The sequence below is a fragment of the Danio rerio genome, chromosome 2 (assembly GCF_052040795.2).
Source record: "Danio rerio strain M-AB ecotype USA chromosome 2, GRCz13ab, whole genome shotgun sequence".
Taxonomy (NCBI): domain Eukaryota; kingdom Metazoa; phylum Chordata; class Actinopteri; order Cypriniformes; family Danionidae; genus Danio; species Danio rerio.
Window position 1 is genome coordinate 9298970 of NC_141022.1, and position 24919 is coordinate 9323888.

Sequence of the window (24919 nt, forward strand, 5' to 3'; positions counted from 1 at the left end):
GAAAAATATGAGCTAAATGTTCTTTTAGAGAATTTAATACTCAAGTAAAGCTATTATCATTGCTTTAAAAAAATATACACAATACTGTAACATGTTTAAATGTAGGCTATCTACTAAATTACCTAAATTAAAGATTGGAGGTATCAAAGACAAAAAAAAGAAAAAGGTAACTGGGCATATTTTAAAAAGTAAATTATCTTTAGACTTAATGCACGATTAAAAATATTTTTTGTAAATATTTTAAATGGCCAATTTTACCGAAAATGAAAGATATTCAATTAATAATAATAAATAATACATATCAAGCAGCAGAAATTTTACGAGAAAAATTTTGATTTGAGGTAGAGCCTTGTGTTTTCTGTTCAGAAGAGCCTGAAACTATTGAACATTTATTTTTCTTTAGTCCAGTTTTTTTTTTTTTTTTTTTTGCTAGATCTCTGCAGTTGGCTAAATAATAATATACATACTGAAATTCCATGCCTAAATTTGATTAAAGAGCCCATATTATGGGTTTTTGAAAATTCCCCTCCATGTAGTGTGTAACACAGCTCTAAGTGAAGTGAAGTATCCAGCTAAGGCTTAAATCTGTAAGAATACAGTGTTTAAAACGGTTGATTCATCTATAAAAGAGTCGACTCATAGTGCTTCAAACGAGTCGCCTTGATACCGACTCATTAGGTGTTTCGCCATGACGTACGAACGAAACCAAGTTATTCACGTGCACGCGCAAACCCGGGAGATTTCAAACCTGAGGCCCCGCCCTCTGACGCAGAAACCCAGACACACACGCACACCCACAAACACACGCACACCCACAAACACACACACACAAACATGCCGGTCGATTGAAGTCACACTGCAGATGGACATTATATTGAGTCTCTACCCAAAGATGAAACCTCAGCATTATAACCAAGCAGTTGGAAACTTCTGGAAGCTACATGCTACAAAGAATACTTCATCTGAGTTTGTTAAAGGAAGGATCAGTAAAGAGTAACTGCTGGACGTCAGGATGGGTTTCTTCCATTTCTCAAGTGTAAGTACGAGCGGTTAAAGTTGTTGCCTCGTTGACTCTAGCTTGCAAATGTATTTAGTTGTGATTTGTTACTTGTAACCGCGTGTACTGTATCAGGTTAACTGGATATATTATCTTATCGCGTGCAAAGTCACGTTAAAAACGCGACGCGTGTTGTTTGTTTATGGAGCTCCGTGCTAGAGTTCTGCTCCCGCGATTTATTCGGAAATTTATTCCCGCGCCGCAGAAATCTGGCGCGGGGACAGCCGCGGGAATAAATTTCCGAATAAATCGCGGGAGCGGTCGGTAACGGGTTTAATTTGGGACGGGAGCGGGCTGTCTAGCAATATCACGGATATTGCTATGCGAATTAGAAAGAGAGAGTCTGCGTGGTGCTTGTGTGTGTGTGTTAGTGCGCACGCGCGCGTATGAGAGAGAGCGAACGAACGAACGAACGAGCTTTGTGCTGTGTGTATACAGACAGCTTGGCTGTCTGGACTGTATACTGGGTGATTTTTGGTTGTGTTCTCCGCTCTAGCGGGACCGGGCGCGGCGGGCAGAAAACGGAGCGGGTTCTCAGGCTAAAACCTGGCGGAAGCGGGAGCGTTGTCATCCGGAGGTGTGTGTGTGTTTTTGTGTGTGTGTGGTATGGCGAGTACACGACTGTCTCCTTCGTTCGGTTATCCGTGGCACTATCCACTCGCCATAGTGTGGCAGCTAAAACCCACGTCTACACTATCGAGCGTGTATGAACTGTGATTACTTTTTAAATTGCTGATTAGTTATTGGCCATTTCCCTCTCTGACTGAAGGCAGTCGACCAATCGCGACAGACTGTCATCGGTCCAATCAGCGCAGATTAGCTCCGCGCTAAGGAGGGGTTTGGGAACAAATGAATCACTGGACGATTCATACAGGAGTCGCTGGGATAATTAGCTAAAAATAAATGCAGATTATAAGACCATGAAAGTGTTTTTTGACCTTGCATGCATATTAGACTGTTGTTGGAGACCCTTACAACCAGGATATGACCCTATTTCATGTATAATATGGGCTCTTTAAGGTTTTGGTTTACATAGATAGTTTCCCCCCAAAACATTTTTAATTGATGTTTAACCTTATTATTATTATTATTATTATTATTATTATTATAGGTAAGTTCATTCATTTATTTTCTTTTAGGCTTAGTCCCTTTATTAATCAGGGGTCACAACTTATCCAGCAAATGTTTTACGTAGCGGATGCCTATCCAGCCACAACCCAACACTGGGAAACACCCATACACACTCATTCACACACACAGATACGGCCAGCTTAGCTTATTCAATTCACCTGTACCAGGTGTCATTGGACAGTGGAGGAAACCGGAGCACCCGGAGGAAACCCACGCAAACACAGTGAGAACAAACAAACTCCACACAGAAATGCCAACTGACCCTGACCCTGGCTCGAAACCAGCGACCTTCTTGTTCTGAGGCTATCGTGCTAAACCACTGTGCCACTGTGACGCTCCGTTAGGTAAATATCATATACAAAAAAGTAAATTGAATAACAGAAAATGTATGTAAATCTCATTTAGAGTCTTTAAAAATAGTATCCAAGGAGAATAAGGCTCTTGAGAAATTGTACAAAACTATCTTTTTAAAAATGTAAAAAAGAAACATTTTTTCTCTTGTAGCATACCAAAAGTTTTATTAATATATAGGTTATGTATTAAAATACATACAGTTGAAGCCAAAATTATTAGCCCCCTTGAATTATTAGCCCCCCTGTTTATTTTTTCTCCAATTTCTGTTTAACAGAGAGAAGATTTCTTCAACACATTTCTAAACATACTAGTTTTAATAACTCGTTTCTAAAAACTGATTTATTTTATCTTTGCGCCTCACTGCAAGAAGGTCGCTGGTTCGAGCCTCGGCTGGGTTCGTTGGCAATTCTGTGTGGAGTTTGTATGTTCTCCCTGTGTTTCCCCTCTATTTGTGAAGTAATAGTATTTATTTACTTTCTCCCAGGGCCGTTTTATAATGAAATTGATATTTAGCTGCATATTGTTGTTTCGTAACATCTATTTTTTTGGGGGGGGGTGTTCATTATCCCAACGCTTAACCCCAATCTGGAGGACCAGGACATACACATGCACTACGGAAAATTCACCTACATTGCATGTCTTTGGACTTGTGGAGGAAACCCATGCAAATACAGGGAGAACATGTAAACTTCACACAGAAATGCCAACGGATTCAACCAGCAACCTTCTGCAGGTCAAATAAAAGGTTATGGGCCAACTTTGACCCACACGCCCTAGTTTGGGCATCTCTGCGTTTAAGGAAAAGAAGACAGTAGTAACACTTTCCGTGATGATGAGAAACACAAAGTGTCAGCTCAGCTACAGGTTTTTTTCACCTCAGCTCTAAGTAGGTGTTTGTGGTTTGTGGTGTTTGTTTTACATTTCAAAAACACACAAAAGTTCAAGGTAAGCTTCCTGTAAGAGAGAACCAAATTGTTTTGACAGTTAAGAAATTTTTATTAATATTATTTTTTCTTTATCGAGATAAGACAGAATAGACACATAAGATTTTCGTGAAATTGGTGAAAGATTAAAAAAAAGATTGTTGGCAACCTTCATTTTCATAAAGAGAAACCCCCGTTTCCCTTTATTGTTTGTTTTCATAATACATGTTGTGCTGAAAATAAAATAAAATGAGAATTATTCATATTAAATTATAAACAAGTATTATTACAAATGTTTCAAATGTATTTTAACTAATACTTACAATTAGTATGCAGGCCCCCAGTACAGTAGCTTTCATTTTGACTTGCAGGCTGCTTGGAAACTCCAGCACAAAATTGGCTCCAGGATTTGGTCCTGCCCAATATAAAGGATTGATGATCCTGCCAAATGATCTTTCTACTGCTGCCGCGTTTAAAGGCACCAGCTGTTGTCATCGTGAAAAAAGGAGATGTTTTTAGAAAGCAGCAATGGATTTGTTGAAGTTGTAGTTTACCCAAAATTTAATAGGCTATAGCTCATAGACCAATTTAGTTCATCCAATTCACCTATAGCACGTGTGTTTGAACTGTGGTGTAAACCGGAGCACCCAGAGAAAACCCACGAAAACACAGGGAGAACAATGCAAACTTCACACAGAAATGGCATCTAGCCCAGCCAGGACTCAAACCAGCGACCTTCTTGCTGTGAGGCGACAGTGCTAATCACTGAGCCACTGTGACGCCCCTTACTAATATACTCAATTATAATATAATCGCATAATTACACAGTTAACAATCCTGTAGAATCTACACCCTGCTGAAAAATCCAGCTTAAACCAGCCTAGGCTGGTTGGCTGGTTTTAGCTGGTCGATCAGCCTGGTTTTAGAGGGGTTTTGGCCACTTCCAGGCTGGTTTCCAGCCATTTCCAGCCTGGTCTTAGCTGGTCAGGCTGGGAGATGACCAGCTAAATCCAGCTTGACCAGCCTAGCCAAGCTGGAAGTCCAGCCAAAACCAGCTATGTCCAACTTAAACCAGGCTCGTCAAGTTGGTTTTAGTTGGATTTGAATGGTCATTTTCCAGCCTGACCAGCTAAGACCAGGCTGGAAATGGCTGGAAACCAGCCAGGAAATAACCAAACCCCCTCTAAAACCAGGCTGGTCAACCAGCTAAAACCAGCCAACCAGCCTAGGCTGGTTTAAGCTGGATTTTTCAGCAGGGCAGTTACTTATTGTAAATAAAAATTACTGTATTTACATTTACAGCACCTTTTATCTGGCTATGTATTTACAGTATAGTGCAGGGGTGGGCAAACGTGATACCAGAGGGCCGGTGTCTTGCATAGTTTAGCTCCAACACTAATCAAAAACACCTGAACATGCTAATCAGTGTCTTTATGTTCACTAGAAATCTATAAGCAGGTGTGTTTGAATTAGAGTTGGAGCTAAACTGTGCAGGACACCGGCCCTCCAGGAACGAGTTTGCCCACCCTTGGTGTAGTCTATCTTTATATACTGTAAAACCCAGCTATAAACTTTATCAAATAAAATAAGTGTAGTTAACTCAAAATTTACTGAAAGTTGAAAAGCAATGTGTTAATTAAATACCTCATTACTTCAACTTAAATGGAGTAAGTTCACAGTACTCATATAGATTTTGTTTTTTACTTAAATGGTTGGTAGCAATCAGTATCCTAAAATGGTTTGAGTTGCCTCAACTTATTGGCTTTAACAGTACTCAGTTGGTTTGAGTTCTCTTATTATGTTTTACAGTGCTCAGTTGGTTTGAGTTCTCTTATTATGTTTTACAGTACTTAGTTGGTTTGAGTTCTCTTCATTTATTGGGCTTTGCTGAGCTCAAATTGCCTAATTTACTCAAATGGATTAAGCTAACAGTACTCATTAGTATTAGTTTTTGGGCTTAAATGGTTTGTTGCAATGGATTCATTCATTCATTCATTCATTTTCATGTCAGCTTAGTCCCTTTATTAATCTGGGGTCGCCACAGCGGAATGAACCGCCAACTTATCCAGCAAGTTTTTACGAAGCAGATGCCCTTCCAGCCGCAACCCATCTCTGGGAAACATTCACACACACATTCACACACACACTCATACACTACGGACAATTTAGCCTACCCAATTCACCTGTACCACATGTCTTTGGGGGAAACCGGAGCACCCAGAGGAAACCCACGTGAAGGGAGGGAGAATATGCAAACTCCACACAGAAACGCCAACTGAGCCGAGGTTCGAACCAGCGACCCAGCGACCTTCTTGCTGTGAGGCGACAGCACTACCTATTGTGCCACTGCCTCGCCGCAATGGGTTTCCTCAAATGGTAAAACATTTTGGGTTTTACAGTGTACAGTAAGTTTGACAATGCAACTTCAAAATACAGTAACTGTCTAGTACAGTAAAATATGGTTCATAGTATAGTTAAATACTGTGCAATTTACAAAAACGTTAACAGTGTACTTTTACAATAAGTTTACGATGAAGGGTTCACGTTTAAATTTACAGAAACTATCTTCAATTCACAGAAGGAAGCATAAAAAATGTGTCACCTCAAAGTTCACATCCGTGCAACAGGTCCAGAATACAGACGGTCCCATGATCTTAAATTCGGGTTCACCTCGTTCATTCTCAACTGTGAATTTGGGTAAGAGAATGTGCCAGTTTTGACGAATGTAACCAATGGGAGTTCCTGGTGGAGACTGAACCTCCAGCTGAAATATACATACACCATGTCATATACAGCACAGCATAAGAGCTAAAAAAGTGATCACATGCATACCTCATGGCTGCTGCAGCGGGTGCAAACAGACGGGTGCACCAGTCTGATGACCTCACGGTTTAAGTTGTCAGTAACATTCATAACGAAGAAACGTTCAGCGTATTGGCTGCCACAGCAGTCATCGGCCTCTGTGACACTAAAGACTTTGTTCCCACTGTCATCCTTTACTGAATAACTGCGGTTAGGCTGCACTTCACAGCAAACTTAAAGACATTTAAAAATGTTAAACCTATTAAGGGTAGAATATGTTGATCATGATTATCTTGATATTTTATTCAAGAACAAATACCTTCAATACATTCAGGACGGTCTCTGAAGACAAACAACCGCTCAATCTAAATAATAATACAATTTAAGAAAACAACATTAATCCGAAATTAATGCAACTTACTTAGAGACAGTAATGGTGAACATTACACTTAGAAAAAAAACATCTCTTATCTGACCCTGGTCAAGCCTTCCAGCTGAGAAGGATAGTGATATGGATTTGGGGAAGACAGCATGGCGGTGACCTCTAATGGAGACAGACATGTTTCTGGCAGCATTACACAATGAATATTTCTTCCTTCTTACACACCTTCATGTCGACACTTTCAACTTCTAATACACATTTCTAATACACCTTTTCATGCTGATAGATATCACCCTGGACCTCAAAATCAGTTGTGTCAATTTTATTATGGAAATTAGGATTGATATAACATTTAAGATTTATAATTGTGGATAGCAAAATATTTGGTGGAGATAAAACTATTTGAAAATCTGAGGGTTCAAAATTAAGCGATAAAATTGCCTTTAAATTTGTTTGAATTTAGTGGTTAGCAATGCAAATTACTAACAAAAGTCTATACGCATATAGGTAGGTTCTTTTAAACTATATTATTTCTGTATTAAATATTTAAAAACACTTTATACAAAAATGATAAAGTACACTTATTTTTTTATTAAGATAATCTACAGATTTGTTTAGTAAAACAAAACAGCTTACCTGACGAATCCATATCAATGATCTGGAAAAAACAAAAAACAAATAGCAAACAAACAACCAAACAACTGACAGGAATTGGACATAAAAAACAGGAAATCTTTTTTTTACATATGTATTTATAGATCATTAATGGTAAAAAAAATCATAATAAATTCACAATTTAACATGATTTAAAATTACATGGTTTAAAGATTACACTTTACGTACCAGTGAGAGACTGCGGCAGTGGCACTGATGAATACAGAAGTGTTTTTCTCACCGATCTGAACTACCACCACCCCCACCTGAAGTTTGTGGTTAAGCAATTGACCCACTTTTTAGTTGGACTACTCATGGTTAACAAATATAAATGAGTTTTGGTGATCAGTTAAAACTATTTCTTCAACACTATTACTGCCTATTATTATTATTGTTGTTGTTGTTTTTATTTTTTGAAGTGTATATGTTTTGCTCATAGCCTAAGCATTTCAACCACTAAATTCCCACTTCCTAAATGACGAATAACCGTTTTTTAAAACAGTGCCACAAAATAGCATTAGATGATTAGGTTCTGCTGTTTGTTGAAACAAGCAAACAAATTACCATGTTTGATTAGATTTGGTGCTTTTATAATAAACAATAAATTATATTTTTACATGTAACAGGGAATTACATAAAAAACACTATGCTGTGTGTGTTGTGTTGTGTTGAGTTGTTGTATCTGCACTGTAAATCCCAAAAAGTTAAGGTAACTCATAAAACATTTTGCTGGAATAGTTTGCAGTTCATTACACTGTGGTGACCCCTGATAAATAAGGGACAACCCCAAAGGAAAACGAATGAATGAATTTGAAGATAAACTCTAATTGTGCGAACATAACACCAAATTCACCACATACGGACGCACATTTAATGTTTATTTAATCAAAATGATAAAGACAGCTTTGTCAAATATGCTATTTTGGTGTGGTTTACAAAAAAAGATGTGCAATAAGAAGGAATGACTTTTATTTGATTTCTGCCGACCGGAAGTGGGAGTATGATCAAGGCTGCTGCAGTCAGCCCCCTTTTCCTCATTCTCGCACGTAACAGCCATCTTCCTTCAGCTTGAGAAGACTGTTCGTGCAGACATGGCCGACTACTCTAACGTGGCTCCGCCGTCTTCGAACGCCGGTGGAGGGATGAACGACGCATTTAAAGATGCTCTTCAGAGGGCCAGACAGGTGAGTTCTTCAAAAGAGTCCGAATAGTTCTTATTTTCGCGTTTGGTTATTCAAAACGAAAGTGTAGCTTGACGAACTCGTTAGCTGACGTGCTAATTTGCGGCCTCGTTGCAACAAAGAGCTTTCGGTAGTGCGCGTTTTCTGTTTTTATTTACCCTCGTATTTGTTTTGAGTTTAGCTGAAGTACATGGTCGTTTTGCAAGTAATAAGATTATTTAGTACACCTTAATGTAATATTAAGAGTAAACGGTTAGTTATAACTTCTAAATATTAGTTGTTTACGCGAACCGTAGCTGTTAACGTTACGCACAAACATGTACTCGGAAACAAAGTCGAGAAGCTTGCGTTAGGCTTCAAAATATGTGATAAGTGTTTTGGTGTACTATGTATATGTTTTTATTTGTTTAATTTTATTCTGTTATATGAATTAAGCCTAATTCCCTTTTTATTGTTGGAGGGGATTTGGGTGTACGAGTGTTACCTAACGTTAGTTTTGTGTAGAATCAATAAAGATTCATTGTCCAGTTATATTAAAGAGGTTTGATTGTTTTATTTGACGAAATTTAAGAATGATACATAAAGTTTGTTAAGACGTTTCTAAAACCGTCGAAGATAAAACACACAACAACCCACTGTTTTCCATTGTGGTTCTTGATATTAAAAATAGACGAGGGCATCTTAAATGGAGTGCGAACATTTTTTTTTTCTAAAAGGATATGTCCCGGTATAAGATTCTAACGATATGATAACCTTGGATAAACATATCACGGTGTTGTGATACAACACTAAAATATATTCCTTTTTAAATCTCTGGATTAAAAAAAATATATACTTTTTTCCCCACTTTGAAAACAATATTTTTTTTTGACAGATTTGTAATATTTTGGATCAGTAAACATGTATGGCTAAATAATTTAAATGAATCATTGACATCTGCCATTTTCATTAGTTTCAAAAACACAGATTAATTTACAATTTAAAATGTCATCATTGGATGTATATGATACTGTTGTCCTAAAAAGCAAAAAAAAAAAAAAAGTTAAATTAAAAAAAATCTTACTCGTACTTTAGGAACGGCATTACAGGAAGTTTTAAAACCTTCACTTTTCCAAACCGCTGTATACCTTGAAAACTGTTATTGTCCCATGCCTATAGTCCCTATTATTAGTCCATGTAAAATGACCGTGTATCTCTCTTACTAAAACATAATCAAACCGATACTTTGCTACAATCTTCTTGTAAGGCCTAAATGTAGTGACTAATCTAAAAAATAAATGACCCCTTTTCAACTTTAGAATTTTTTTTTGCTATAATAAACATGTAAATGTGTAAGTGGAGGTATGTTAAAAAAAATTTTTCAACTTATTGTGCGCCATTTGCAATTTATTATTTTTAAACTATTGCTATACGTAAAGGCTGCAGCGTAGTCAAATTGTTGTGATCACATTAGGGATGTGCCGGTATAGGATTGTAACAGTAAGATAACCTTGAATTAAAATATTACAGTTTGACAGTATTGTGATTACTGCTCTAGAATATTTTCTTTTTAAATGTCTGCGTATAAAACTAAAAAAAACTTTTTGTTTGATTTGAACGCAATGATTATGTCCGAAATCACATACTTCCATTCTATATAGTATGCGAGCCAAGTAGTAATACGATATCCCATGATACCATACATGAACCAGATATTTCTGGCGTTTTTTCCCGAACTGCAATATACCTTGAAAACAGTTATAGTCTTATGCCTAGATCTCATTTTCTAAAACTCGTTTTAACTCTGTAATTCATAATGTTGTTGTTTTTTTATAGATCGCTGCAAAAATAGGAGGTGATGGGGTACCGCCCTCTCCAGTTTCCAATGACTTTGGTTATGGAGGACAGAAGAGGCCCCTTGAAGATGGAGGTAAGTTCATGGAAATAATGTTGTTGGATGATGGATTAAATGATTAACTAAATTATTTGTTAGTAAAATAATCTTTAAAACTTTAAAATTTAAGTGTCTAATGTGACTAGGCAGGTTACACATTTCAAAGTTAGCATATTTATGGAGTATGATAATGATAAATGGGATTTAATGTTCAAAAGCAAGCAGATTTATTAGTAAACGCATGCTTATGCATCCTTCCAAATGTTCTGTGCAAAAATGAAAATGTACTCACTTGAATGCTTATTTTTCTACAAATACACACACGCACGTAATTATTATTCATTGTGCCCAATTTGTATAAAGTTACTATTATTTAATTATTTAATTTTTTTCTAATTTCACTTTTAACTCATGCTTATTCCTTTTGACTGATTGCGTTTTTGTTTTTAATCTCACATTTCAAATTCTGTTAATAATACAATTATACACAAACATAGTAAAATGACAAGAGTCTACAGGATGGACTTCTTTTTTTTGCGACTATAATATTTTGTTATAAATAATTTTTTTCTTTTACAGATCAACCAGAAACGAAGAAAGTTCCACCAAGTGATCGTAAGCATTGTTATTGTTTTTCAGGCATAGCTTATTACCTTTTAAATGTGCACTTAAATAAAATAACCAATTAAGCGATATAATTAAGTTGTTCGCTGATCTAATAAGTTCATGCTTTCTTTTGTGCAACAGCTTTTTCAGCTGTAATGGGAGGCATGGGTGGCCCACCAAGGTATATTAAATTGTCACACTAAGTTGTAATGTAATAGATAAACTTCTACATTGCCCATTTTTTTAAATGATGCTATCGCATCTCTGTGCAGGTCTGTATCTGAAGAGTTCAAGGTCCCAGATGGCATGGTTGGCTTCAGTAAGTTGACCTTTTTTTATACATTCATATCAGTTGTTGCCATGAAAATAGCCTTGGTTGCTGACATGGCAATAAATAAAAAATACATTACATCATATCAGTTGTTTGTTTTTGGAGAGTTTTTATTTAAAACTTCAAATGGAATGCTTAACTCTTGTTTTCAGTCATTGGAAGAGGAGGAGAACAGATTTCAAGACTGCAACAGGAATCTGGCTGCAAAATACAGATTGCTCCTGGTGAGTCAAAAGTGAAATGCGTATTGGATGGTGTACACTGAGTGGTGTGGTTCACACAGGTCATGTTTATCATGCTTGTGTCTCCACTGCCAAACGGTACCCTTTTGATAGGCGTAGTGTACGACAGTTACGGTCATTGTTATTTTCGCACAAAGTAAAAACTGTAAGCGATTTTCAAACATTGCATAAGAAGCACTTCTGTAAATGTTTACAGCATTTGGTGATTGCTGCTGATTAATGCTAATGAGAGTTACTGAATGTCTGTAATTATAAAATCTATATGAACACATACAGACCATTACAGTCTCCGAGATGTTACCGGTTACTGAAAAGGCCTCATTTGTGTTTAAAAAATCAATTTACAATCAGTACAAACCTCTCATCAATATCTTTATTCTTCTCCTGCACATGTAACCTCTTGTTAAAGTAATTCCATATTTCTGAGTTCATGATAGTCAAAAAGTCAATCATGAATTAACAATTGCAATTAAATTTTTAGGTTGCTGAAAGAATCAATTGCTCAAGCTTTTTTTTTTTTGGCTCTCCAATCTCACGTTTGTATGTCTCACAAAGGATGTGAGAAGCACTTTAATAATCATACGCAAGTTGTTATTATTAGGCAAGTACACTCAAATAGAGAAAGTGAAATCACTCGCGCTTTACCGCACGCTTTTAGATGCCCCCGTAAACAAAAGACACAAAGCAGATTCTGTTCTATTTGGCATGTGAATGTTTGTCACAAGAAGGCAACCAGGTTTATTTGGCTTAGTCGACCATGGCTCGTGTATTATGGTGTCATGTCCTAGCTGTATATTTAAAAATGGGGCTTTCTTTGTTGCCATTCTCCTGGCTTGTTGCTTACATTGGTGATGATTCTCTGTAAACCAATAGCGTTCAACAGTTAGTCTAGCTTCACTTTTTTTTTGGAATTGTTCTGTTGTGCTAGGTACCCTTTGGAATGGGTACTCAAAGTGGTGTGTTACGATTAAATCATTTAGTGCTATTGACAGTAGAAGCAGACAAAAGAAGTGTACCATACTGTACCTTTCCGTACCACTCAGTGGGAATGGTCTGTATGTCTCATTGTTGTCAGTTTTTTGGCCTGACTGCTTTTTGGTCATTCTTTTCCACAGACAGTGGTGGTATGCCTGATAGGTCAGTGACGTTAACTGGTTCACCAGATGCAATCATGTGAGTATCTCCATTCAAATGTTTTTTTCCCCATGATTATGAGCATTGTGTCATTTTAACTGTTTTAAAAACAAATTCATTGAACTCAATAGGACTGCTAAGAGGCTGCTCTCAGAGATTGTAGAGAAAGGCAGACCATCTCCAGCGTTCCACCACAATGATGGACCAGGGATGTCTGTTCATGAGATGATGATCCCTGCCTCCAAAGCGGGCCTGGTCATTGGAAAGGGAGGGGAAACGATCAAACAGTTACAGGTAACCTTCATAACATTTGTGATTTAACCACACGTAATTAAACGTGCACAAAGAGATGATTTGATTTTTGTAAAGCTTTTGTTGATCTTTGTCTGTGCTTTCCATATGTTTAATAATTTAGATGTTGAATACTTTTGTACAATAGGAACGGGCTGGAGTCAAAATGGTGATGATTCAAGATGGACCCCAAAACACAGGCGCTGATAAACCACTCAGGATCTCTGGTGATCCTTTCAAAGTTCAGGTACGCTATATATTACTTTGAAATTGTTGACCTACGTACAGTATTTCAATTTTTTATTTTTTTGAGCTTGATGTGATTTTAAATTTATTTTATTACTATTTTTTTATGTACAGCAAGCTAAAGACATGGTAATGGATCTGATTAGAGATCAGGGTTTCCGTGAACAGAGAGGAGAGTATGGCTCTAGAGCAGGTGGTGGTGGTGGAGGAGGAGAGAGTTTGGATGTAAGTACTGCTTCATAAGACAGAACCTAATCTTTAAATTATTTAGTTCTGAATGAAAGAAATTGACTATTAAACTGTTTTGCTACTGCTGTAGGTCCCTGTGCCAAGGTTTGCTGTGGGTATTGTGATTGGCCGGAGTGGCGAAATGATCAAGAAGATTCAGAATGATACTGGTGTGAGGATTCAGTTCAAACCAGGTATAAGAGGCCATTTACATGTTTTCAGCCAAGAATATAAACTGTTTTATGCCTTTGGCTGTTTGTTTACAACACAACATACTGCACATGTAATACGTGTTGGGTATGTAGATGTGTAAAACATTGATTTTACAGGAAAGCGCAATCGAACTCCTAGGAACAGCAATGTTGTTACTGCTCAAGAGTTTGCTAACATTTTTTCAGCAAAGTAGATTCATTTCACCAACATATACTCCGCAAATAAGACAGTAGTTTTGGCCATTTTTGCAGATAAAGTAAATATGCTGTTCATTTTGAAAAATGCTGTCTTGTATTTGTGCAAGAGAAACTTTTACACCACAATAATGTAGCCGATAACCTAAATGTAGCCTGAAATAGTTTATTATCAGTTTGTAGCACGTGGCAAATAAACTTTTAAATCAATTTCGATTATTGACACTTGCTTGCTTTTTCTTTCAGATGATGGCAGCACACCAGAAAGGATTGCTCAGATTATGGGACCCCCAGATAGAGCACAGCATGCAGCAGATATCATAACTGATCTACTGAGGAGTGTGCAGGCCGGAGGACCCCCTGGTCATGGTGGTGGTGGCGGTGGGGGCGGCGGCGGCAGAGGAAGAGGCCGTGGACAGGGAAACTGGAACATGGGCCCTCCTGGTGGTCTGCAGGAATTTACTTTTACTGTACCTACCATGAAGACTGGCCTCATTATTGGCAAAGGTTGGTTGTTGTCACATTACACTATTACATTCCATCAGGGAGATATGTTTAGCTGTGAACATTAAAACATTGTCGCTGTTCCTCTGTTCTCTTCATACATAAATGCATAATCTTGTCTCTTCTTGTTCTGTAAATTTATGTATTTTTTTAGAAGCTATTATGCCTTACATAATACATTTTTTAAAAAAATAAGTTAATAGTTTTGTTTTTTTTACAAACCTAACCACATTAAATGGACAATGAGAAACACAAATACAAGCCTGGAAAATGAATAAACATTGTTTTTTTTTTAAAATTATTTTCTTTAGGTGGTGAAACTATTAAAAACATAAGCCAGCAGTCTGGAGCCAGGATAGAATTGCAAAGAAACCCTCCTCCTAATTCGGATCCTAATATAAAGATCTTCACAGTCCGTGGGTCACCCCAACAAATTGATTATGCCAGGCAATTGGTCGAGGAGAAGATTGGAGTGAGTGTTTTTTTTAAATTTTTTCATGTTTCCTTATTGTTATTATTTTTATTGTATTACACTAAAATGTATGTTTTTTTTTTTTTTGCCATAGGGTCCAGTTAGCCCTATGGGTGGTCCTCATGGTCCACCTGGGCCACATGGAGGACCTTCTCATGGACCTCCTGGTCCTCAGGGACCACCTGCTCCCATGGGCCCTTACAACCCTGGGCCTTATGGCCAGGGCCCACCTGGACCACAGTAAGGACTTGTTACATTGTTTACTTTGTGACCGTGTTTTTGCTTATTTGTTGGGAGCCAGTTCAGTTGGATGTGAACTTGGTGTATTTTATTTTTATCCTCAGTGGACCCCCAGCACCATACCAGCCTCAAGGCTGGGGCAATGGATACCCCCACTGGCAGCAAGGACAGCCTGATCCTAGTAAGTCTAACTAAAGTTTGTTCAGAATAGCTTTGTGAAGTCCATATGCAATATTAGTCATCCTTTTCCACTTAAGCTGTTTGTTCCCCAGATAAAGCAGCGGCTGATGCTAATGCTGCAGCATGGGCTGCCTATTATTCTCAGTACCAGCAGCAGCCTCAGGGTCCAATGACACCCACCTCGGCAGCCCCAGGCACAACCCAAGCCAATGGACAAGGTGTGTTTTAGCTGCACTTCACAAAACAACCCTCTATTCACTGTTGACCTACAGTATCTTGAACAGTAGTAAGAGGCCTTTCAGTGTAGTCTTAACAGAGCAGTACGATGTTGCTATTCTAACGGTCTATCCGTTGATCTGGGGTGACCTATTTTGGCTAGCACTTATGGACAGGACAGTTTCTCAGACACTCAACCTGCTTGTGCAAAGTGCATAACCTAGCCAGCGGAGGACTTTCTGCCGCCTTTAAAAGAATGGTTCTCAAATTGTACCATTTTTAACAGGTGACCCGCAAGCTCCCGCTCAAAGTGGACAGGCAGATAACACCAAGGCCTGGGAGGAATATTACAAGAAATTGGGTATAAATACTTTGACAAATGTAGCATCAGAGAGATTTTCTCGGAGAGGTCAGATTAAATAGCAGCAGGGCTCGAATAGCCAGTCAGTGCTGTTTTACTTGGAGTCTTGCGAGGAAAACTAGAGGTAGCAGAATTTTCGTTCTAGTCCATAAATATATTGGTCTCCAACCCTGCTGTTCAGAATGAGGTGCTGTAGTGTCTCAACAGACGTAGAATAGGATTAACACAGAAATATAAAACCATGAATGAGATTACACTGTTCACTTTTCTGAATTTCCATAATGGATTAATATGTTCTACTTTCCTAATTTGTGTTTGATATTCCTGCATTTCTATGACAGTTGTTTTCATGAATATTTATTTTGAATTTACTGATATTTTACTGCTACTTAAAAGTTTTAATTGGATTGTTAACCAATAATATTTATTAGCATTTTAGTTAAGTGTAACAATAGGCTAAGTTGCATGTTTCAATCAGAATTAAGTAAATCTGTGGTGTCTTATGTTAATATTCTAACATGTAGGCTTAAGAATAAAGTCATTTTGGTCTTGTCTCTTCAGGTCAAGGCCAGCCTCAGCAGGACTACACCAAGGCGTGGGAAGAGTACTATAAGAAGCAAGGTGAGCTAAGTATGTGAAAGTAGCTTTCTTCATTTTCATTTTTTTTATGATTTTGGGCAGCTGCAGATCTTTCATAGTCCTCTCTGCAGTAGAGCTGCTATGGATTCAGCTGCCCTACAGTAAAGTAGTGGGTTTCTGTCCTGGCACTCGGAGGTAGTGTGATCAGGGTCGTTCCCCCGCTTACAAACATTCATGAATCGTGCAGAGCATGTTTTTGTGTACAGAGCTCCCACAGGTGCTTATCGTTTTTTCAAATGCTTTGTAAATCATTTAGTGTTAATCTAAAAAACTAATTCAAGGCCCTAGAAAGTTTTTAAGTCTCATAGATAGTTTCTTGAAAATGCTTGAATTGATTTTGTGCAAGATATTTTTATTTTATTTTGTAAAGTTGAGTTACTTTGCTTGTTAAGATCATGTAAACCCATTAAGCAAGAAATAACTTAATCATATTTATATATCTGAAACTTTTTGTTACATCAGCCTAAGCTCGTTTCAATAAGTTAACGTCAGATCATTTTAGAAAACTATATAGGATAAACCAAACATTTTTCAGTTTTGCACAGCAGAAATAAGATATATAGAATATCCTCTCTCTATCATGTGGCCAAAAATAAAGGCAAAAAAAAAAGCATTTGCATAGTTGCTTGACATGAAAACTAAAGTGTCTATCAAGGTAACATGATGTAACCTTGCCCTTAACTGTAATTCGACCTCAGGTCTATGAATCTATGAGGCTATTGGAGCTGGTAATTCCTTGAATTAGAAATTAACTAAATTCATAAAGCAGTTCTGATGTAAACTTTTGGATTTCTGAAAGTTTTCATATTTTCAAAATGTTAGTTGGTATGAAAGACATTTAAACCTGCTCTGTACTACGTGAAAATGCTGTAAAAAAATATTTTTGACAAGCTGATTACTGAATTGATGCACGTTCATTTGGTGTCCCTTTTATTTTAATCTTTCATCTTTTTAAACTTTTTGTTGATAGCTACAAGTTTGGGTGTTTACCCTGATGTCCAATAATGTTCTATTGTACTTGTATAATGACTAATTAACAAAGGAGCAGATTATATAACTGCATTTATGGCTCGTTTCCACTGACTGGTACAGTTCGGTACGGGTCACATTTATCAGGCTTGCGTTTCCACTACCAAGGGTACCCTTTTAGTGGGCGTGGTGTATGACAAAGTTTCAAACAACGTCATTTTCACTGGAGAAAATGTCTACAGTAAAGCTGTACGGGTCGCTCTGATATCATATGAGAAGCACTTCTCACAAAACAGACACTTTATACACAAATAGTTCTGTATAAATGTTTATCACTAACTTTTATGAACATGAGTCGATTATAACTGCAGATCAACAAAATAGCCTACTGTAATGTCTGCAATTATAAAAAATAAATAAATAAATGCAACATATTTGATCACATACAGCCCCTTACAGTCTCCGATATGTTACCACCTACAGAAGAACCACACACAGCACACATTTAGTCTTTTTTAGGTTTAAAAACAACACAAAATATAGCCCACAGTTAAAGCAGACCTCTCATCTGTGTCTGTAATCTTCAGCAGCACATGTAGCCTCTCTTAGAAAGTAACTCCATCATTCTGAGTTCATTATAGTCCAAAAGGTGATGATAATGGTTAAACATGGCAGTTTGTTCACGATTGCTGAAAAAATAATGGGCTTCTTTTTTCTGGCTTCTCCTTTGAAAAATGTGAGAGTGAAACACAAAAAAATAGTATATAACAGGATCAGGTTTCAGCAGCACGTCAATAATCGAGCGCACGTTATTATCATGAGCTCAAGAAGTGTGTTCTTTCAAATATAGACGCGTGGCTTGCGCAAGCAAGAAAGCGGAACCGCTAGCGCTTCAGATGGGCTCGTAAAAACTACAGGGCACAGGGTAAATCTGCTCTTCTTTTTTGCTTTGTGGCTGTTCATTAAGACAACGACAAGGTTTGTTGCCCAGTTCGACCATGGCTTATTATATGTATATATAATTACGCTGTAATCTCTCAGCTGTGTAGTTTAAACATAGCGGTTCCTTTGTTTTCATTCTGGCTTGTTGCGCAAGTGAATAATGTATCTCTTTAAACCAATAGCGTTCAGCTGCGTGTCTAGCTCTGCCTTTTGGTACCCTTTTGAAAAGGTGCCAAAAAAGTGGTTCGGTTTAGTACGCCTTTTAACAGTGGAAACGGCCATAAAAGCGTACCGTACTACTCGGTGGAAACGGGCCATTACATTCAGTAATATTCCTTACATGAGGTAATGGTAATAATTTACTCCCGTGGATTCCATATTATAGTAACCTAAGTGTCTCAACTGGGAAAATGCTATGCCATGAGTGTTAAGCGCCACTAGCTGGAATTTTTTATTTTGAAAAGCTTGACCTTCCGTCATTAATGGTTATGATTCTCTCTTCTAAGGTCAAGCTGCTCCTCAAGCAGCTGCAGCAGCAACGGCAACACAGCCCGGAGGTCAGCCGGATTACAGTGCAGCGTGGGCCGAGTATTACCGCCAACAGGCCGCCTACTATGGTCAAGGAGCCCCTCAGGCAATGGGTGGTGCACCCCAGGCTCAGCAGGTACACTCGCAATTAAATGCCTTTTGAGCTGTTTACTTGAGATGTGTGCATGTTTTTGTTTTTGTTTCTACCACACCATTCCCAACACCCCCCTCCCCCCACCCTTCTTTCCTCCTAACGTTTACTTCCACAGGTTCAGCAGGTTTCCAGACGAGTCGTCAGTGCAACACTTAACCAAACACTTTTCTCCTCAAACAGGCTATTTTTTTTTTCTTTTGAAGGGTGTTGCATAAATGTTTCTGTTCTTAACATGTTGTGTATTTCTTATGTATTTCTTCTGCACAGGGCCAGTAATGTGAAGTGGACATAAAGTAAATGCTACATTGTCAGAAAAAAACCTTTGTTAAATGTTTGGATGCAGACGCCATGATGAAGATCTTTATTTGATTGGTTTGAGTGTTTAAGATAGATCGCAGACCGGCTCCGAAGTCAAGTATAAATATATATATATTTTTCCCTTTTGTTTTGCCACTCTTGTAAATGAACGGTTTGTTTTTAGTCAGGTTAATATTTGGTCATTCCAGCTCCTGTATCTTCTGTATCTCATGTAGATTTGAGACTAAAGTCATTTCCATGTAAATCATCTCAGTTTTAATATGATATGCCTGTTGTGTTTTGCAATAAAACAATGAAACCTCCTGTGTTGGTAAGTGGGGTGCAAAGGTGGGGCATGTTTTGTGAACTTAACTTTGTTTTGGGACGGGGTGGGAGCAAATTTCCAAAACGACAAATGTGTCTCTCGTTTTGTTTTTTTCTCTTCTTTGACCTGTCTATACAAGCCTTTTTTGATTTTAGTTCAATTCCTGGTCTTTAAATGTCACAAGAGATCATTGACTGTTTGACAAATGGACAGCTCTGTTTTTATACTGCATTCTTGTTGTTTTTACTGGTCATTGATGTGGATGAGGTGTAGGCAGGTTATCTAAGGCAAAGTGGCTTGATGTTGGCAAGGTATGCGACTCATGCAATAACTCAGTGCTGTAGTGTTGCTCATTTTTGTACTGCATTTCACCTGGTTTGTTGAGGTTAATGAGAGCCATTTCCTTCCTCACAGGCAAGATTAGGAAGGCGGTAAGCAAGTGTGCGTCTTTACATAAACTGTTCTTTTAATATTGTTATTGCAATCATGCTGCAAGCATTTTAGTTTTTCAGAGTTTGCTGCTTTTTTTACAGTGCAGGTCAAATGTTCTGATCAAGTTATGCTTTGCGAAATTACTTGTCCCCATCTTATATATATTTTAAATGTCTAAATTCAACCATTTGTGTATATATTGACTATAAATATTGCTCAATCGTTTTGATACCATTAAAACACGAAAAGCTCAAATGCGAACATGGACTACTTGTTTTGTCTGCTAGCATATAGGTTTTTGGGAGACTCTGGCCTTCCACACCAGTGAAATGAGCTCTCCACTGTAAGTACAAAATGTACATGACTCTGCGGCTGTCAATGCTTTGTCTTTGACCGATTGAAACGCATTGTATTTTTTAATATTCTCTAAATGTTGCCCTTTTTTGGGTAAGTATGTCAGGGCTGCAATTGATTTGACATGCATTTAAGATAATGACCTGACCCTTTTCCACATTGGACTGTTTCTTTTTGCCATTGTGATATGTACATATTGAGTCGTTGCCATGTTGACACTGCTTTAGTCATTTAGGAGTTCTCTTCTCAAACTGTATCACTGTGTTCAGGCCAGAACAGCTATAGCAACTTTATCCCATTGACTAGACATGTCAAATGTCATTTTTTTCTGCTTTGCCAAGTGTTTTATACTGCAAAGGCTATAAAGACCCATTGTCTCAAATGTCAATTCGCATTATTGTCTAATTTCTAAATTTGTGCCTGACCTGTTTTTCTGATTGAGGTCATCGATTTGATGCACGTTTTTCTTTGATTTGACTTTATTAGTGAGCAGTGCAATGTCTAACTTTGCAGTGCCATCCCTGACCTTGCACCTTAGGTTCTGCAGCAATAACGCACAGGTAAGAGTATCCTAAAAAGTCAAAGCGATTGAACCTGTGATCTCTAGTCTAATGCTTTTCATATTTGAAACTGAGGTCAATATGTGCTGCATAAACGATGTCTCTCGTAGTAAATAGATTGCCGTACGCAACAAATGTTGGAGTTTAGGTCTGCTGGAAATGTTTTTTGTCCATTTTGAATTGCATGGCATTGACCTGTAGCTCATAAAACAATGTTTTTATCTTAATTCTATTAATACCTTTAACTAGGATTGCTGTTTTTTTTCCTCTCTAAATGAACCCATGTTAATTTAATATGATTGCTCATTTGATAACTTGCCGGTAAGTGTTTAGTGTGGTCCTGTTCTAATGTTATACAAAATGCATGCAGATGCAAACTGATTCAGCGTTAGCCCTATGAATGCTCTCAATTATAACTGACGTATACTGTATGTATGCTCATGTTTCACTGGTTTGCAAGCTATAATGATGCCCCTCTCTAGTGCTAACATTTGTCCCACATTGCTGCCTTCATTCTCGCTCACAGTGTTGAAGATGCTGCAGGCGTAGTTCGTAGAATCAGGTCCTGAGCTAGTTTGTCCGTATGGAGGATTCCTTTGAGTCTGTCCCTCCACTGAATGTAGACTGTTCGAGGGCTCCAATTATAAGGTAAAAATATATATATTATGAGGACTGTCATTGCAAAGTCAATGTTTCTGTTAGTTTAGGGTGATGCCGGTTAGTTTTGATTTTAGAAACATGCCATACATTTCTGTATTATTGGCTGTCAGTGCTATGAAATGTTCTTTGAGTACATGCTTTGCCTTTTGTTGATAAGTGTAGGGATTTAATGTGCATCAATGCTGTACAGATGGACCAGGAACGTTTTTTATTTTTTTCTTTGAGTAGACATTTGCCAGATCTTTCTAATTTTCTCTTTTGGTTTGACGGTTAAAGAATATTTTTTAAAGCTAGTCTGTCCATTGCTGCATATCGTTTGTATGCATGCTAGATGTGCTTTCCTTTTTGAGCAAATTGTTCACAACAGAATTCGTGGGGGTCTTTAAACGAAGAGAAAATCGGAGAAATTTGGAGCATGCCTTTTGAGGTAAAAACAAAAAATCAAACAAAAACAATGAACTGTTAAAGCTGTTGAATGTACCTTTTTTCTGAGAATTGTTGGTCTAAATTGACTGTTGCCATTGTCATTAATAAAATTGTAATCATTACGAATGGCTTAAGTTTTTATTGTCCACATAGTGTTGCTTTAAATGATACATTTTTTGTACTGGCGTAACAGGTGAGTTATGAACAAGTGTCATCTCCAAAAGCTTATCACAGAACACAATTTTTAAAATGCCTGTTGCATGGCCTTAGCTTCACATGACTTAAATATCTAAACAATTCATGGGCAGTGTTGGAATATTAATTTCCATAACCCCTAACCCCCTACCTTTTTTGGGAGACTAAGTTTCTTCATCCCTTTTCAAACACATTAAAATACTCTCCAATATGGTTACAACTTTTAGGTTTCAAAACATGGAGGACCCTAAAAGATTAGACCATTCATTGTGCAAATCATTCCTCAAGTCAAAACAGAAACTTGGATAAAAGAACACTGAAAGGCATATTAAATAGACATCTGTCCTTTCTTAACCACTTAATTTTGAACATACATTACATGGCACTAATAGTGACTCTTGGAAGACGAGTCGTGATGAGGACTAGAATCAGCAGCTGTAGGCAGTGAGTGAATGACTGACAGAGGTATGTAGTCACTGAACTTGTGCTTCCAGCAAAGCACTGTGTACCAGATGCACCGAGGTGTCACTACAGCCGTTCAGGTGATGGATCACATCTGTTGCCAGATAGGCCATAAGCAGATCAGATCGTCTGTGAAGCAGGTGTAGGATGTCCTCAGCCAGTGTCTCCAGACTAAAATAACGTACTTTGTCGAGGTCAAAGATGTCCTTAAGGAAGAACAACACCTGCTCCTGTAGGGCAAAAGTCTGAATCAATGTAGTTTACAGCTAACAATGAAGAGTAAACCCTGGCAGTCTAAAAATGACTACCAGACCCCTGATCATTCGTACTAAAAATCTGAGATTGAAATAAGATTTCAGAATTGATTATTGACAGGTAACAGCTGTGAACCTCCAGGGCCACATCTGAAAAAAATGTACCCAGTATTCCAAATTCTTGTCCTGGAGTTCCCCAAACACAGCAAACTTTTAGGTCACCCGAAAATTAAGGTTAATTACTTTCCCTCATGTTCAAATTCCAAGACCTTAAAAAGCTTTCTAATGTTACATAGATGGTTAAGAGACCATCAAAGTCCAGAAAAAGAACCAAAAATATTCCATGTGACAGTGGCTCAAATGTAATCGTATAATGCTCCAACAAAAATTTGCAAAAATATATGTAATATTGTAATGTTTTGTTTCCCAATTTTTATTTATTTTTGTCCATGTTCACTGCGGAGAGTTAGCAGTGCAACACGCGAGCATCATATCTGTACACTACACCTGACAAAAGTCTTGTTACCTTGTCACATGGAATATTTTTGGGTTCTTTTCTGGACTTTGAACTAGAGATCTTCACAGCAGGCACAGAGGGATTCGGGTCTATATTTTAAAAGGTCAGTCAGGACTGTAAGTAATACCAGAGACGATCGGGCTCAGAGAACACCCCATCCACCAGTGATCAATCAAATGCCCTTAGCATGTGTTTTGAAACTTGCAACTTGTAAAATTAGCATGGGGATGTAAACAGGAAATGAGGTGGTTAAAACATGTGCATTACCTCAGCCACACAAAAAAAAAACATTTAATTTTCAAGTGGTTAGATAAGAGATCTAGAATGTAATACTAAGGAATCAGTCATTGCCTTCGTGTAATGTCAACATTGATATGGATGATAATCAGATATTTCTGTTTTTGGGACTTCTTTTTCCCTTTAATAAGTGAAGCTTCACAAACTAATTTCGAGAGGAGCAGGTGATATGAACGACTACAGCTGATCCTTATTGCTAATCATTAGCTAGCCTATCTGATCATTCTAAAACTACTAGAAATATCCTCCCTAAACTTCATTTCCATCTTTGTTTTTGGAACCCCTCCCCCTCCTTCCCCTCTCCTTCCTCCTCAATTGAGCCAGTCGGCATGGAGTTTGTGTGTTCGCGAGGGTTTTCCCCGGGTTCTCCGGTTTCCTCCCACAATCTAAAAACATGCACATAAGCGAATTATAATAACAGTCACAAGCACTTAAGGTATACATACTGAATCAGTCAGAACCACCATATTAGCCATGTATAGCAAGTATAGAACTGGGGGCTCTTAAGAAATACACAATCTCGTATTCTTCCTAATGCTCATTGATTAGACGGTAACCTTGGGCTTATTTATCTCCAAGCTCAGGGTTCTCTCCTGGGACAGCATGCCAAACCTGCTATCACAGTCAAGCATTACCCGAGTGAGAACTCTTGAAATAATCAGTAGATGCCAGTCCTCCGCTTATAGCTAGATGATATGGTAGTCAGGCAATAGTGGCAATGTCTTGCATACACAGACAACCAGTAATAGAGAATAATTCTAACAGTAGTTTAGCAACATAGTTATTCTTGAAAATAGCAGTTTGTGGTCATCATGTGGCGATTGTGTGCAGTCGGACTTGCGTCTGGTTTGGTCTGATACAGAACATTTATTGTCTCCTTAGAAAGACCTTTACTTTAAACATCTCTGGACCGTTGCCATCTATGAAGCATGAATAAGCTCTCAGACTTCATCAAAAGTATCTCAATTTGTGTTCCTTCAAAAGTTCACTCTTAGCTGATTAATTGATAATAAAGCGTGTTTGGCATGCTGTCCTGGGAGAGAGCCCTGAGCTCAGAATATTCTCGAGCTTGAGGCTCCCTCCCGTTTGAAGG

General features: G+C 37.9%; 3 protein-coding genes across 20 annotated transcripts in view; 1 reads left to right on the plus strand and 2 right to left on the minus strand.

Moving 5' to 3' along the window:
* Positions 1–2683: 2683 nt before the first annotated feature.
* Positions 2684–8206, minus strand: si:ch211-71m22.3. 2 transcript variants are annotated; one of them, XM_087238550.1, is made up of 8 exons: positions 7493–8206; positions 7286–7307; positions 6744–6811; positions 6587–6632; positions 6298–6500; positions 6068–6229; positions 3789–3950; positions 2684–3698 (listed from the first exon to the last, which is right to left on the minus strand). In XM_087238550.1, the coding sequence occupies exons 2-8, from the start codon at positions 7296–7298 to the stop codon at positions 3669–3671; spliced, it is 684 nt and encodes a 227-aa protein (XP_087094676.1). In that variant the 5' UTR covers positions 7299–7307; positions 7493–8206; the 3' UTR covers positions 2684–3668.
* A 125-nt stretch (positions 8207–8331) lies between these two features.
* On the plus strand, positions 8332–22227 carry fubp1 (far upstream element (FUSE) binding protein 1). Of its 10 annotated transcripts, none has more exons than XM_087239156.1 (20): positions 8340–8487; positions 10300–10393; positions 10937–10972; positions 11105–11144; positions 11236–11282; positions 11447–11518; positions 12652–12709; positions 12802–12964; positions 13110–13208; positions 13322–13432; positions 13527–13629; positions 14089–14349; positions 14658–14818; positions 14913–15058; positions 15163–15239; positions 15316–15456; positions 15741–15815; positions 16377–16445; positions 18872–19029; positions 19315–22223. In XM_087239156.1, the coding sequence occupies exons 1-20, from the start codon at positions 8395–8397 to the stop codon at positions 19321–19323; spliced, it is 2013 nt and encodes a 670-aa protein (XP_087095282.1). In that variant the 5' UTR covers positions 8340–8394; the 3' UTR covers positions 19324–22223.
* Positions 22221–24919, minus strand: part of miga1 (mitoguardin 1) — a 29599-nt gene continuing 26900 nt past the window's right edge. For 7 of the 8 annotated variants that reach the window (XR_015477703.1, XR_015477702.1, XM_087239288.1 and 4 more), the window contains one exon: positions 22221–22988. Coding sequence is in view for 6 of the 8 variants with exons in the window: in XM_087239288.1 (XP_087095414.1) it covers positions 22770–22988 (219 nt within the window). In the remaining 2 variants the exon portion in view is untranslated. 8 annotated transcript variants of the gene reach the window in all.